Source organism: Canis lupus, chromosome X (genome assembly GCF_048164855.1).
Source record: "Canis lupus baileyi chromosome X, mCanLup2.hap1, whole genome shotgun sequence".
Classification (NCBI taxonomy): Eukaryota; Metazoa; Chordata; class Mammalia; order Carnivora; family Canidae; genus Canis; species Canis lupus.
In genome coordinates this window covers 33,399,491-33,413,153 of record NC_132876.1, presented here as the reverse complement: position 1 = coordinate 33,413,153, position 13,663 = coordinate 33,399,491, and the positions used below count along the sequence as shown (strand labels likewise).

General features: G+C 36.9%; 1 protein-coding gene across 2 annotated transcripts in view; it reads left to right on the top strand.

The window, feature by feature from the left end:
• The window catches only part of WDR44 (WD repeat domain 44), an 81,521-nt gene extending 68,401 nt beyond the window's left edge, over nt 1-13,120 (top strand). For both annotated transcript variants that reach the window (XM_072817977.1, XM_072817978.1), the window contains 7 exons: nt 2,658-2,780; nt 6,034-6,225; nt 6,407-6,508; nt 6,934-7,049; nt 7,902-8,029; nt 8,607-8,741; nt 11,994-13,120. In XM_072817977.1, the coding sequence (XP_072674078.1) occupies nt 2,658-2,780; nt 6,034-6,225; nt 6,407-6,508; nt 6,934-7,049; nt 7,902-8,029; nt 8,607-8,741; nt 11,994-12,088 (891 nt within the window). In that variant the 3' untranslated portion in view covers nt 12,089-13,120. The remainder of the gene's footprint in view (nt 1-2,657; nt 2,781-6,033; nt 6,226-6,406; nt 6,509-6,933; nt 7,050-7,901; nt 8,030-8,606; nt 8,742-11,993) is intronic.
• The last annotated feature ends 543 nt before the right edge of the window (nt 13,121-13,663 follow it).

The following is a 13,663-nucleotide window of genomic DNA, read 5'->3' as shown; positions in this document are numbered from 1 at the left end:
GACCTGAGGAGTCCTACAATTAAGGGACTGAGCACCCCAGGCGACCTACCTTGTTAATTCTTAAAGTGACCTGTGAGGTAGACAATATTTCATTTGTAGATAAGGAGACTAGGTCTCTGACCTATCCGAGATCACAAAACTAATTATGGGTGGAACTTAGGTTTAAATCTAATTTCTTTGACTCTGAAGATACTGCTTGGTTCAAGAAAAGTATTTAATTTCATTTATTCAATAAGTATTTATTGAACAGAATCTTCTTAGCATAACAGAACAAATCTTAATAAGTCTTCAGTATCTTCACTTTTAGGGATGTTTTCATATTTCTTTCATATGCTTAAAGCAATAGAGTATTGCAAGAATTGAATAAAATGAGTTTAATGGGGAGCAGACCATAGATTTGGGGGTTTTTATTTTTATTTTTTATCTGAATATTGTTGATATACATAGATTTGGGTTTTATACAGTTTTATTAATGAACTGAAAATAGAAAACTGTACATACTCTTCAGAACATTTCTGGAACTGAGTGGAACTTGAAAATAAAAATAATTGTTATTAGATGTTTCAAAAGTTATAAATCTTTCAAAGTTCTTTTTTTTCTATGTAGAAACCATCTTTATTTTTTTAATTTAAAATCAATTAATGAATAGTGTTATATTAGTTTCAGAGATAGAGTTTAGTGATTTATCAGTTGCATATAACACCCAGTGCTCATCACATTAAGTCCCCTCCTTAATGCCCATCTCCCAGTTACCCCATTTCCCCTCTAGCAAACCTTCACTTTGTTTCCTAAAGTTAAGAGTCTCTTACGGTTTGTCTCCCTCTCTGATTTCACCTCATTTTATTTTTCCTTCTCTTCCTCTATGTTCATCTGTTTTGTTTTTTTAAGTTCCACATATGAGTGAGATCATATCATAGTTGTCTTTCTCTGATTTATTGTCACTTAGCATAATACTCTCTAGTTCCATCCATGTCATTACAAGTGGTAAGATTTCATTCTTTTTGATGTCTGAGTAACATTTTTATCAAAATTCTGGGTTTTTTTAAAATTTTATTTATTGATTCATGAGAGACACACAGAGAGAGGCAGAGACACAGGCAGAAGGAGAAGCAGGATCCTTACAGGGAACCCAATGTGGGACTTGATCCCAGAACTCCAGGATCACACCCTGAGTCAAAGGCAGACAGATGCTCAACCACTGAGCCACCCAGGCATCCCTAAAGTTCTATTTTTTAATTGTATGTTACGCTATCTGTTTAAAAAACAGGGGCGCTTGTGTGGCTCAGTCTGTTAAATGTCAGACTCTCAATTTCAGCTCACATCATGACCTTAAGGTCCTGGGATTGAGCCCTGCGTTGGGCTCCTCTCTCAGTGAGGAGTCTGCTTGAGGATTCTCACTCTCTGCCTTTGCTCCTCCCACCATGCACACATGGCCACATTCTCTCAAATAAGTAAATCTTAAAAAAAATAAAACAGGTATACCACATAACGCATACACTTTTAAAACTAGCCCCAAATAGCACATATTTATTAGTGCAGCAATGTATCCAAATCAATATTTGCACTTAAGCCTTTTTACATTCAAATGTTAAAGATTCTTTATTACTTTTAGCAAATGACTAAGCATCTTATTGCTTTTTTTAAAACATGTTCTACTTAAGCACTCTGCAGAAGAGTGTAGTGGTTACAGCCTGGCCCGAAGGGCAGACTCCCTAAGTTTGAATTCCACTCTGCCACTGATGAGCTGTGTAGTCTTAGACAATTATTTAATATCTCTGTCCCTCAGTGTTCTCATTTGTAAAGGGGGATAATAATGTAACCAACCTCATAGCATAGTGTTGAGAAAAACTTTTAGCACATTGCAAGTACTCAATAAATGTCATCATTGCTTTGATTTGTTTAGCACCTTTAGACATACCAAAGAACACTAGGGTCTCATTTGTGTTTTCTCCTTCATTATAACTCATAGTTCTCTCCTTAAATAGATTATGCTGAAAAGTTAATGAACTTCTGCCAGCTGGAAGCTTTTGACAGATATATGTTTGGTTCCTGGGTTGAGCCATCATAGTGCCTAAAGCAGTTACACTACCCTCTTATAGCTTTGAAAATTCTGTGATTTATTCCGAGATGTTTGACAATTTCTTTTCTCTCATTTTCTTGCCTAGGGTATGACAGGTGCACAATAACTTTTCATTTTCCTGCTGCATTATAGGGTAATCTTTTTGAAGGCATTTTAAGTGTCACTTAGGGAATTTGTGTGAGTTAAAATAAATTAGTGTTGCCAGTGTCAAAATAACTGAACTGAAGTGACAGTCAAATGAATGGATGCCTTATACTCATAGCCTCATGCAGACTATAACAACTAAGGCACACCTTAGTCCTCTCTTGTTGCCTAGCAGATTTCTTTTGACATAGATGGTAAGATTTTCCTAATTTCAGAACAGGTAATATAAAAAAAGTCTTAGAATTGAAGGAATATGGTATGTAACTGGGAAAAAATGGGATCTTCCAAGTGAATTGGATAATCTTGTTCTTTCTGATGCTAAGTATAATAACAAAACTATTGAAATACATAGGACTGAAAATAAAAGCCTTTAATTGTACAAGTAGTGTTTTTTCATAGGGTGATAAAATGATCAATGTCAATTTCTTGATAGAACTACTTCCTGCTTTCTTCTTCGATGGATAAAACGGTCAGGTTATGGCACATTTCCAGAAGAGAATGCCTTTGCTGTTTTCAACATATAGATTTTGTCACTGCCATAGCTTTCCATCCAAGAGTAAGTAATTTTTATGTATTTTTTATTAGACCAGAAGAAGGCAAGGGAACCTGGTGTCCCTGAGGGCTTTTGGACTACAGAAAAAAAAGTTATTAACAGCCACATAGTTAAGAACAACTTAATTTAGTGTTTCATTTTGTTTTATTTATTTATTAAAAGATTTTATTTATTCGCTTGACAGCATACAAGCACAACCAGGGGGAGTAGCAGGCAGAGGGAAAGGGAGAAGCAGGCTCCCCATGGAGCAGGGAGCCCAAAGTGAGGCCGTGCCAGGACCCTAGGATCATGACCCGAGCCAAAAGCAGACTCCTAACTGACCAAGCCATCCAGGCCCCCCTATTTATTTTAAAGTAGGCTCCACACCCATCATGGAGCCCAGTGTGGGGCTTGAACTCATGACCCTGAGATTAAGACCTGAGCTGAGATCAAGAATTGGATATTTAACTGACCAAGCCACCCAGGTGCCCTTCTTTTTTTTTTTTTAAGATTTATTTATTTATTTTTGAGAGAGCGAGAACACAAACGTGAGAGGGAGGGGCAGAGGGAGAGGGAGGGGCAGAGGGAGAGAATTTCCAGCAGACTTCCCGCTGAGTGCAGAGCTCTGTAACAGCATGCAGCTCAGTCTCACAACCCTGAGGTTGTGACCTGAGTCAAAATCAAGAGTCGAATGCTCAACCAACTAAGCCACTCTGGCACCCCTTAAGCATCTGACTCATGATCTCAATTCAGGTCTTGATCTCCAAGTTATGTGTTTAAGTCCCACATTGGGCTAGCGTGTAAGCCTACTTTAAAAAAAAATGAGAAAGGAAATATTTTGCTAATCTGTATTAGAAAAACTGGAAATGTTATGGTCTAACTGTAAGAATGAAAAGCCTTCCCAGATCTTTAATAAGACATGCTGAGTATAAATAAAATAACGTGTCCTGTTAAAGACAAGAGAGACTGGAGATGGAGGAAGAAAAGGAGATAGCAGGTAGATTAATTAAATATAGGGAAGCAAATAGGCAAGAATAGCGGGAGGTGTGGAGTGGGAAGAGACAAAGAAGAAAAGGCTGAAAGAGCCAAAGACCAAAATGCATTACAAGGTATACTGAATTCCCATTTAACATCTAAAAATATTTTGTTTTTTGTTTTTGGGATTTTGGTTTGGTTTTGGGGTATTGTGGGTTTTTTGTTTCGTTTGTTTTGTTTTAGTGAGCTCTGCACCCAGTGTGGGGTTTAAACTCACAACACTGAGATCAAGAGTCACATGCTTTTCCAAATGAGCCAGCCATCTTAATTCATTTTCAATGTAGAAAATCTCAGTTTCTTTCCTCTGAAAAGGAAGTATTTCGTATGATTTCAACTAAAGGAGGAAAATTCATCATGGAATTGCTGACCTATCTTATGTCCTTGTAGGATAGAGCCACCAAATGAGTAAGGCTAAATTAATTTTCACTCTGCAACTAAAAGCACAAGGGAAGTCCCATGCTGGTGCTGCTCCACTAGCTAGATTTAAATAAGTGGAGGATTTGAGTTGACCTGACTTACCCTCCCCTATGTTAATGTATAAATCCTATTTCTATTCATGTCCTCTTCGCTCTATGTTTAAGAACCTTTGTCATATTAATGGAACATTTTAGTTACATTTCTTTCTCTTTTTTTCCCCAGATAAAGAGAGAAGAATGAACTTTTTTTCCCCTCAATATAATTTCCCTTCCTGGGCAGGCTTATAGTGTAAGACCATAATAATTTTGAACCTTAGAAGACTTTGGTTAAGAACTTTGGTAAATTAAAAATGCATAATCAGGGGATCCCTGGGTGGCTCAGCGGTTTAGTGCCTGCTTTTGGCCCAGGGCCTGATCCTGGAGGCCCCAGATCGAATCCCACATCGGGCTCCCTGCATGGAGCCTGCTTCTCCCTCTGCCTGTGTCTCTGCCTCTCTCTCTCTCTCTCTCTGTGTGTGTGTGTCTATGTGTGTGCCTCTCATAAATAAATAAACTAAAAATATTTTCTAAAAAATTAGACCAGCTTAGTGGTAGGCCTGGTTTAGTTTATAGCAGGGTTTTTCACCCTTGGCACTGTTGCCATTTTGAGCTGGATAATTCTTTTTTTTTCCTTTTTCTTTTTTGTTTAAGATTTTATTTATTCATTCATGAGAGACACAGAGAGGCAGAGACACAGAAGAGGGAGGAGAAGCAGGCTCCCTGCAAGAGCCCAGTGCGGGGCTCAATCCCGGAACTCTGGGATCATGCCTGAGCCAAAGGCAGACACTCAACTGCTGAGCCACCCAGGCATCCCTTGAGCTGGATAATTCTTTGTTGTAAAAGGATTAAAGTCTATCCTGTACGTTGAAAAATGTTTAACAGCATTCCTGGCTTCTACCCACTAGATGCCAATAACTCCCCACCCCCAGTTGAGACCATCAAAAATGTCTCCAGACATTGCTAGATGTCCCCTGTGGGGCCAGCTTTGCCACCTGTCAAGAACCCCTGCTTTGAGATTGAGAATTTGAATACTGAAGTGATTTCCTACTGACCTGGTGTCAAAGTTCCCACAAAATAACTGGTTCTGTGGGCTAACCGGTGTTACTCTTTTACCCAAGCATTACATGTATCCCAGAGGAGGATATGGACAAACATATCATTATAGGATAGTTCTTCCCAAAGCATGTTCCTTGAAGGTGCTAGCCCTGCTAGGTGTTCCTGCCTAACTTCCCTCAACCACAACACCCACTTCCCCCAAAATGGTCCCTGCTTATATAAGTTGGAAAACACTGCCTAGTTTATTCCTCTTTTGGAGATTGAGAATGCATGTTAACTGAGAATCGTCTTTAACTTTCTGTAACCCAGAATTCCTCAAACTTCTTGAACCATTCTACACAATATATGCTCCCAGTACATTATCCATTAACATTCGTACGTTGGAAAAAACAGTTTAAGGATATGATAAAGTAGTCAGAAATTCATTTCTCCAAAGTGAATACTGAAGTTTCTAATTGTTATTTTTAGTTAATAACGCTTGCTTGAGGGCACCCAGCTGGCTCATTCGGAGCACGTGACTCTTGATCTTGGGGTTGTGAGTTCAGGCCCCACATTGGATGTAGAGAGTACTTAAAAATAAAATCTTAAAAAAATAATGCTTGAAGAATAATATTTTATAAATGGAATCTACATATTTTAAACATTATTTCTAATATGTTTATGTTTTGATTTCCTAATGAATTTTTCTTGATCTGGTAAAATGAGAGTTTTCTATTTTGCAACACCTTTAGGATGACAGGTATTTTCTAAGTGGGTCATTGGATGGAAAGCTCCGCCTTTGGAACATACCTGACAAAAAAGTTGCTTTATGGAATGAAGTAGACGGTCAAACAAAATTGATCACAGCTGCAAATTTCTGTCAGAATGGCAAATACGCAGTGATTGGGACATATGATGGCAGATGTATTTTCTATGATACAGAGGTAAATGATTATCTTGTGTAAATTTCATAATGGAATACTTAGCAGTTTTGTGTAAAGTGGTGTATCCTCTCTGGGCATTATAAATTGGGGCAAGTAATACCATGCCTGTCTGCAAGCTGGATTGGATGATCTTTGAGATTCCTTCTAATTCTCATATTTTAAATGTGTGATTTCATTTTAGCATCTGAAATACCACACACAAATACATGTCCGATCTACCAGAGGACGCAACAAAGTTGGAAGAAAAATTACTGGTATTGAACCTTTACCTGGAGAAAATAAGGTACTCAGTATTCAGAACCATCTCTTTTCACACTATATATAATAGACTCCTGAAAGTTCCTACTGTCTTGGCTTATATTTTCTTTCATATGGAATACAGTCTTTTTTAGTTTTGAGGTATATTCTCTCTGTATATGTATATGTAATACACTTTTTGGTTATACGTTAACTTAGAGTAAAAGGGGTGGCTCAGCAGTTTAGCGCCCACCTTCACACCAGGGTGTGATCCTGGAGTCCTGGGATCAAGTCCCACGTTGGGCTCCCCTGCATGGAGCCTGCTTCTCCCTCTGCCTATGTCTCTGCCTGTGTGTGTGTGTGTGTGTGTGTGTGTGTGTGTGTGTCTCATGAATAAATAAATAAAATCTTAAAAAAAACAACTTAGAGTAAAAGGTGGTGTTTTTAACTTTTCCTTTGATTTATGTTTAGATACTGGTAACCTCAAATGACTCCAGAATCAGACTATATGATCTTAGAGATTTGTCACTCTCCATGAAGTATAAGGGTTATGTCAACAGCAGCAGCCAGATCAAAGCAAGTTTCAGGTAAATTGACAATGAGAAATTCTCAAGAGATCAGAATATTTCTCATCTACTCCCATATTTTCTTTGATCTATGCCTTATGTTTATATGGTGTTTCTAGTTACTTTGCACTTTTACAACTGATCTCATGTTATTATCATGCAGTACTCACCTTATCCACCTATTTAGTAGATGGAGTTGGAATTGCCCCTTTTCTGCAGACAAAGAAACTAAGACTCAGAAAATTAAGTAATTTGTCTAAAGTCACTAGGTGTTGCAGAGCTAGGATTAGAAGACTCACTCCCGGCTCCAGAGTTTGTGCTTTTGTACTTTTATGTAAGCTTTCTAAGAGGAAATTTACCTGCCACCCACCCATGGTCTTTATCCTTTTAGTTACTGAAGCTAATAAAGCCTTTTAACACCCTAAAGTTACAGTGTCCTATATTTACACCTTTACAGAACATTATTATTTGAACTCTTAATTTGGGGTCTGGAGGCTCTCCTGAAATAACTGCCTCTTCTTATAGCCCTCTTTCAGCCCTTTTCTTAACAGTTCTCCTTTCTTCTTGAATTACCCAGTAATTACCGAGAAATTTAATTGGTGAAGTGTTCTGCTTCTCTCTTTCATCTTGTTAAGTAGGTATTTCTCTCAATGTGGGTTAACTAGCAGCACAGTTATCTAGAGCTTTAATGAGCATCCTTGTGCCTCTGGCCTCTATGTCAAACCTGCATGTTCAGAACCTCTGGAGTAAGATTAGGAGTCTAGATTTCAACAAGCTCTCTTGTGTGTTGGCTTAGGTATTTTAAAGTAGGAAGCAGTGATAGAGGAAAACCTAAAAAAAAACTGATTTTTTTTCTTTCTTTCCCAAATTTAGCCATGATTTTAGTTACCTCGTTAGTGGCTCAGAAGATAAATATGTTTATATCTGGAGTACTTACCATGACCTCAGCAAGTTTACTTCAGTCAGGAGAGACCGTAACGATTTTTGGGAAGGTATTAAAGGTAACTAAATGCCTTCTTCTGTGTGTTTCCAAAGTGAATAAAGTTAAAGTGGAGATGTATTACAAGTAAATTTGTACAGGTATTATTTCAGAGACAATTTGGCAGTTATAACCACTTTTGCTTTGTATTTGGCTTTGTTTGAATTTTCTGTACCAAGGAAAAACTTGTCTAAAATTTGGGAAGTCATGAAATCTCAGAACTTGTACAGGCATACCTCCTTTTAATTAAGATGTGTACATTGTCTTTATAGACCTAATTCTAGTGCACATTAATTGACTTCAGTACAGTGTAGACAGAATTTTTATATATGCACTGGGAAACAAATTCATTTGACTTGCTTTATTGCAATATTCACTTTTTTACAATGATCTGGAACAAAATGTGCAGTGTCTCTCAGGTATGCCTATATGTAATATTTTTTAGAATATATTTTTGGATTTTAAATAGTTATGTATTAATTTTAAAGGATATTAGCATATATAACATACACTACTGTATTTTTTGCATATGATACTTCTTGTCTTGATGTTTAGAATCAAATTTATTTGTTATCCTGAAGTAAATTCTTTTTCCCCAGCACACAATGCAGTTGTTACATCAGCCATCTTTGCTCCAAACCCAAGTTTGATGTTGTCTTTGGATGTGCAATCTGAAAAGTCAGAAGGGAATGAAAAAGGTGAAGATGTTGAAGTTTTGGATACTGTGCCCTCTGGTAGGTACTCATATTTTATTTGTCCTACATTTTTTTCTAGTCAGCACTTAGTAGCTTCATTGACCTACATAGGGTATTGTGAGGTTTTCATGTGTATGAAGAATATTTCTTGTTTACAACATAATTGTTGGGAGTATCCCTTGCTAAATATTTCAGTGGCCTATTTCTTGCAAACTTGACTTCATTTAAATTTACCTGGGAATTAAAAATGAAAATTTTAAAAGCTCATAATTTTTTTATGGGCAGTTCTGCTTGGAGAAATGCAAACAAGACATACAAATGCAAAATTTCTTTATTATCTGTCTCTTCTAGTGGACTGTCATTCTGAGGACAGAGACTTGCTAATGTCCTATGTATTGTTGTGATGCCAGTGCTTAGCACAGTGCTTGCCTGCATGTAGCCGCTCCTAATAGGCATGTGTTGAACAAATGAATTAAACCAAAATGAAAGCAGTGTCTTTTTCTACTTGCCACATACATATATAGCTCTGTAACCTCTCAAATCTGTAGCTATTTACAAGCCTCTGATTTTTTTTTTTGCAATTTGTACCATATGCATAGAGAAATGAGGAGTAATTTCAGTTATATAAAATGCTCAGGTTACGGGACACCTGGGTGACTCAGTGGTTGAGCATCTGCCTTTGGCTCAGGTCATGATCCCAGGGTCCTGGGATCAAGTTCTGCATCGGGCTCCCCATGGGGAGTCTAATTCTCCCTCTGCCTGTGTCTCTCATGAATAAATAAAATAAAAATCTTAAAAAAAATTTGGACTAGTTAATGAAAACAAATCTATTATTCAAATGAATTGCAGAATAGTTTATTAAATGTTCTTTTTCACTCTAGAGACTACAACCAGACCTTTTAGAGAGTTCTAAAGCCACAACAAAAGATACAGTATACAAACAGGGCTTCTAAAAGTATTTGAATACTTAAAAGTTCATAAATATTTTTATTTCATTTAATCTCAAGTAATTTCCCTTATAGTATTATTTACACTGTGCATTGTACCAAATACACTATTTCTTCTGTGGCAGCATAGATAAACTTCAGTCTAGTATGTCCTTCAATTACAAGATTTAAAAATAAACCAAATCAGCATTATTAAACCCTTACTAAATGCCTGTCTAGAAATACTTACTTTTTCTTTTTTTTCTCAGAATCAGATCTAGTGTTCTCTTTTAACTTAAGTCATTTGGGTTTTTTTTTCCCAGTGATACCTTTTTTATACTCTGTACATGTCCCTTACACATTTCACTGAAAATTCTAGCTTTTTTTCTTTTAAGAATTAATTTATTTAGAGAGAATATGGAATGGTGTGGGGTAGGGGGACACAGAGAGAGAGAGAGAGAGAGAGAATCCCAAGGGGACGCCACTCTGAGCACAGAGCCCAACACAGGCCTTGATCTCTGACCCTGAGATCATGACCTGAGCCGAAATCAAGACACTCAACTAACCAAGCCACCCAGGTGCCCCTGAAAATTCTAGCTTTTAAAACAACTTGAGAGAAGCACCTGGGTAGTTCAGTAGGTTAAGTGTCTGCCTTTGGCTCAGGTTATGATCACAAGCCCCACATTGGGCTCCAGAGAGCCTGCTTCTCCCTGTCCCTCTGCCTGCCACTTCCCCTGCTTGTGCTCTCTCGCTCTGTCAAATAAATAAAATCTCTTTAAAATTTTAAAAAAATAAAACAACTTGAGGAAAGATGAAAAAGTACTTTAAAAAAAAAACTTTTCAAAACTCCACCATATTAACAGGGTTCAATTGACTCACTGGATCCTTTTTAAAGAGGCACAACTTTTAATGCATTATACTCAGATTTGTGATGGCTGTTTTGTACCCATTGAGGTAAAATGTAAGAATAAACTCTGAAAACTATGGTATGAGATCATAAAACCTATCTGATCGTCCTCTCTATTTCTGACATAGTTGGCAATTTACGCTTCAATTTTCCGCATGTGTAAAATAGTGTTAATACCCAGTTTATAAGGTTGTAGTAAAAATTAAAGAGAATATATAGTGTCTAGCAAAACGTCTGCTGCATAGGAGACATCATTATTGTCGTATCTTACAAAGCATTTATCTGTACACAATGAATTATTTTCTTCTAGCCTTTCTCATATCTCATATTCCAAGTCCTTTGCTGCTGCTGCATAGCACAACTTTGAGATATGATCAAAGGATATATCAGTAAGTTTCTGAAATGTTCACAGGCTTAGGATAGGTTTTTAGCGAATCTAAATGAAGCCATTTTGTCTTAACTCATTCTGTACACAACTTTTCAGTTCAATTTGGATTATTTTCTTCCTTACTGATCAGTCCTTTATAAATCTACAGCTTTTGCCTATGCATAATAGTTAACAAACTTTGTTTGTTAAATGATTTTTGCTGGCAAATATAAGAGGTAGGCATTTTGCCATTCAGCATAGCCATATAGCTCTTCAATACAAACCATAGAGGCTGGGGACGCCTGGGTGGCTCTGTGGTTAAGTGTCTGCCTTTGACTCAGGGAGTGATCCTGGAGTCCCAGGATCAAGTCCCACATCGGGCTTCCTGTGGGGGCCTGTTTCTCCCTCTGTCTGTGTCTCTACCTCTCTCTCTGTGTCTTTCATGGATAAATAACTCTTTAAAAAAAACATAGAGGCAAAAAGTTGCTGTCAGTATTTACACAGTGATCATGTATACTTCATTTCATGGCAATTGCAGTATGTCTGCTGTACAATGAACCTTACTGTCAACCTTATTAGAGACCCCCCTGATAGCAACACACTTGGCCCAGCTGATCCTGTTTTGTCAGCCTTCTAGTCCTGGGGCTGAATAATATGCTAGTCTCCTGCCATGAAGTGAAGCATTGGACAATTTAGAGGCCTGGGCTCCCTGGGAGTAAATCCAGGCATCCAGGCCCCAAAGGTCTGTAATCTCTCCAAGCCAGGGAAAGACCAGGTAACACACAGTAAGTGGAAGTGAGCCTCAGAAAGAGGAGAGTACAAGAGAATGAAAAGATTACAAGAGCGAGCTGGAAAGAAGAGACTGAGGGGTGCCTGGCTGGCTTGGTCCGTGGAGCACGTGACTTGATCTCAGGGTTGTGAGTTCTAGCCCCACAATGGATATAGAGATTACTTAAAAAAAAAAAATCTTGGAGGTGGGAGAAGACTATAAACATGGGGGAAAGGTGTGGAGTCATGGACATGTGGCACTTATAACCTCAGGTTTTGTATTCTTTTAAAATCAACTAAAACCTTTTTTTTATGCTTTTAAGGTATTATGAAGACAGATAATACAGAAGTTCTTCTTTCGGCTGACTTCACTGGAGCAATCAAAGTGTTTATTAACAAAAGGAAAAATGTATCTTAATTTGAAATGACATTTAAAATAAACATATCAGTAAGTTTCTATATGTATCAGAACTGAAAAAAGTATATTATAGTGTTTCAGGCTAACATCTTTTTGTTTTAATTTTTATTGGAAGTTCAAATATAATATATTTTTTGAGAGGCAGTGTTAATGATCTATAAACCCTGGACTGATAGACTAGAAAGAAATGTGGCTAGAATAACATTGCCAGACATTAGGCTTTATGTTTTGTTATATTTGTGTTTTTGTTACATAATTGTGAACATGCACAGGTTTCTGCATGAAAATATATTAATATATTAATCACATGTGTGTGCCTTTTGGTTACATGCACTAAATCTAACAGAGTTAAATTATTTCAGTGGCCCTTTTGGCCTCTTACAGGGAGTGGTGGGGGAGTCTTGTTTCTAGCTTAAACCATTTCTTTTGCACAAAACTTCATTTTTCAGGAAAGTGGTATTGACTGAGTTACTGTTTTGAAAATGTTATACAGGTTTTCAATAGGTCAACAACCATGTATAAATGGTTTTTATAAATTTCTCAATTTGGGGATAAGATTTTTTTTGTGGTCTAAATTGTGGACTTAAGACTCTTTTCTTTGTATGTATATATATCATTTTTCTTTTTTCTTTTCTCTTTTTTTTCTTTTCTTTTTCTTTTTCCTCTTTTTCTTTTTTTTTTCTTGCCACACTGGAGCACAATGTTTCTATGTAAAGAATTCTTTTCATTCTTTATCCATGAGCACCAGGCTTTGCTCACGTAAAAAAATTAAGCCGCATTAAGGAGTGAGTCTTCTTTTTTACAATAATGTAAAAATGAACTGTTTACATTTTTTTAAAGCATTGTAGTTTTAAAAATTAAGCTGTTTTGTTTTGTGTTGTTGAATTTGAAAGCCTTTGTAAATATTGATATAATGTACCAATGAAATAACATCTGGGGCAATGGAACCCTGATCATGTTGTTGATGGTTAGCATATGTTTCTGAAAATTAAATATGTATTATTAAAAGTTGGTCGCCAAACACTTGTTAAATATGTGACTTTATTTTCAAATGACTTTGGTAAACTGAGGAATGGAAGAAAAATAAAGTCTTGTTTTATACTTTGATTTTTAGCAAGCAGAACACTGGATTTTGGACCCTTAAGTTATAATGCATTAGCTACATACCTTTAAGAAAAAAAATTTTTCTAATTCTAAAAAGAACACTGCTAAGATTTCATCTGTATGTTTATGTGTTTTTTACTCCACTTGTTTTCCATATCTGAGTGAGAAGCTGGAGAGCCATGATCATATCCTTATTAATCAGCATGGTCTTGGAGTGTTCTGGATATTCTGGTTCATTACATATTGTTTGCCTTGCTTTCTCCCCTTGCTTTTTACATATTACAAACAATTACATATTGTTTGCCTTGCTTTCTCTTTCCAGTGCTGTACTCTCCCCACCGCCCCCCTGCTCGCTCTTCTGTACTCTACCTGACACATGGAATTGTTATGCCATTGACTTTGTAACCAGTTTCTTTAATCTCAAAATCTGGGTGGCAGTGAGTTTGGTTTAGTGTTACAGAGAATTTGATG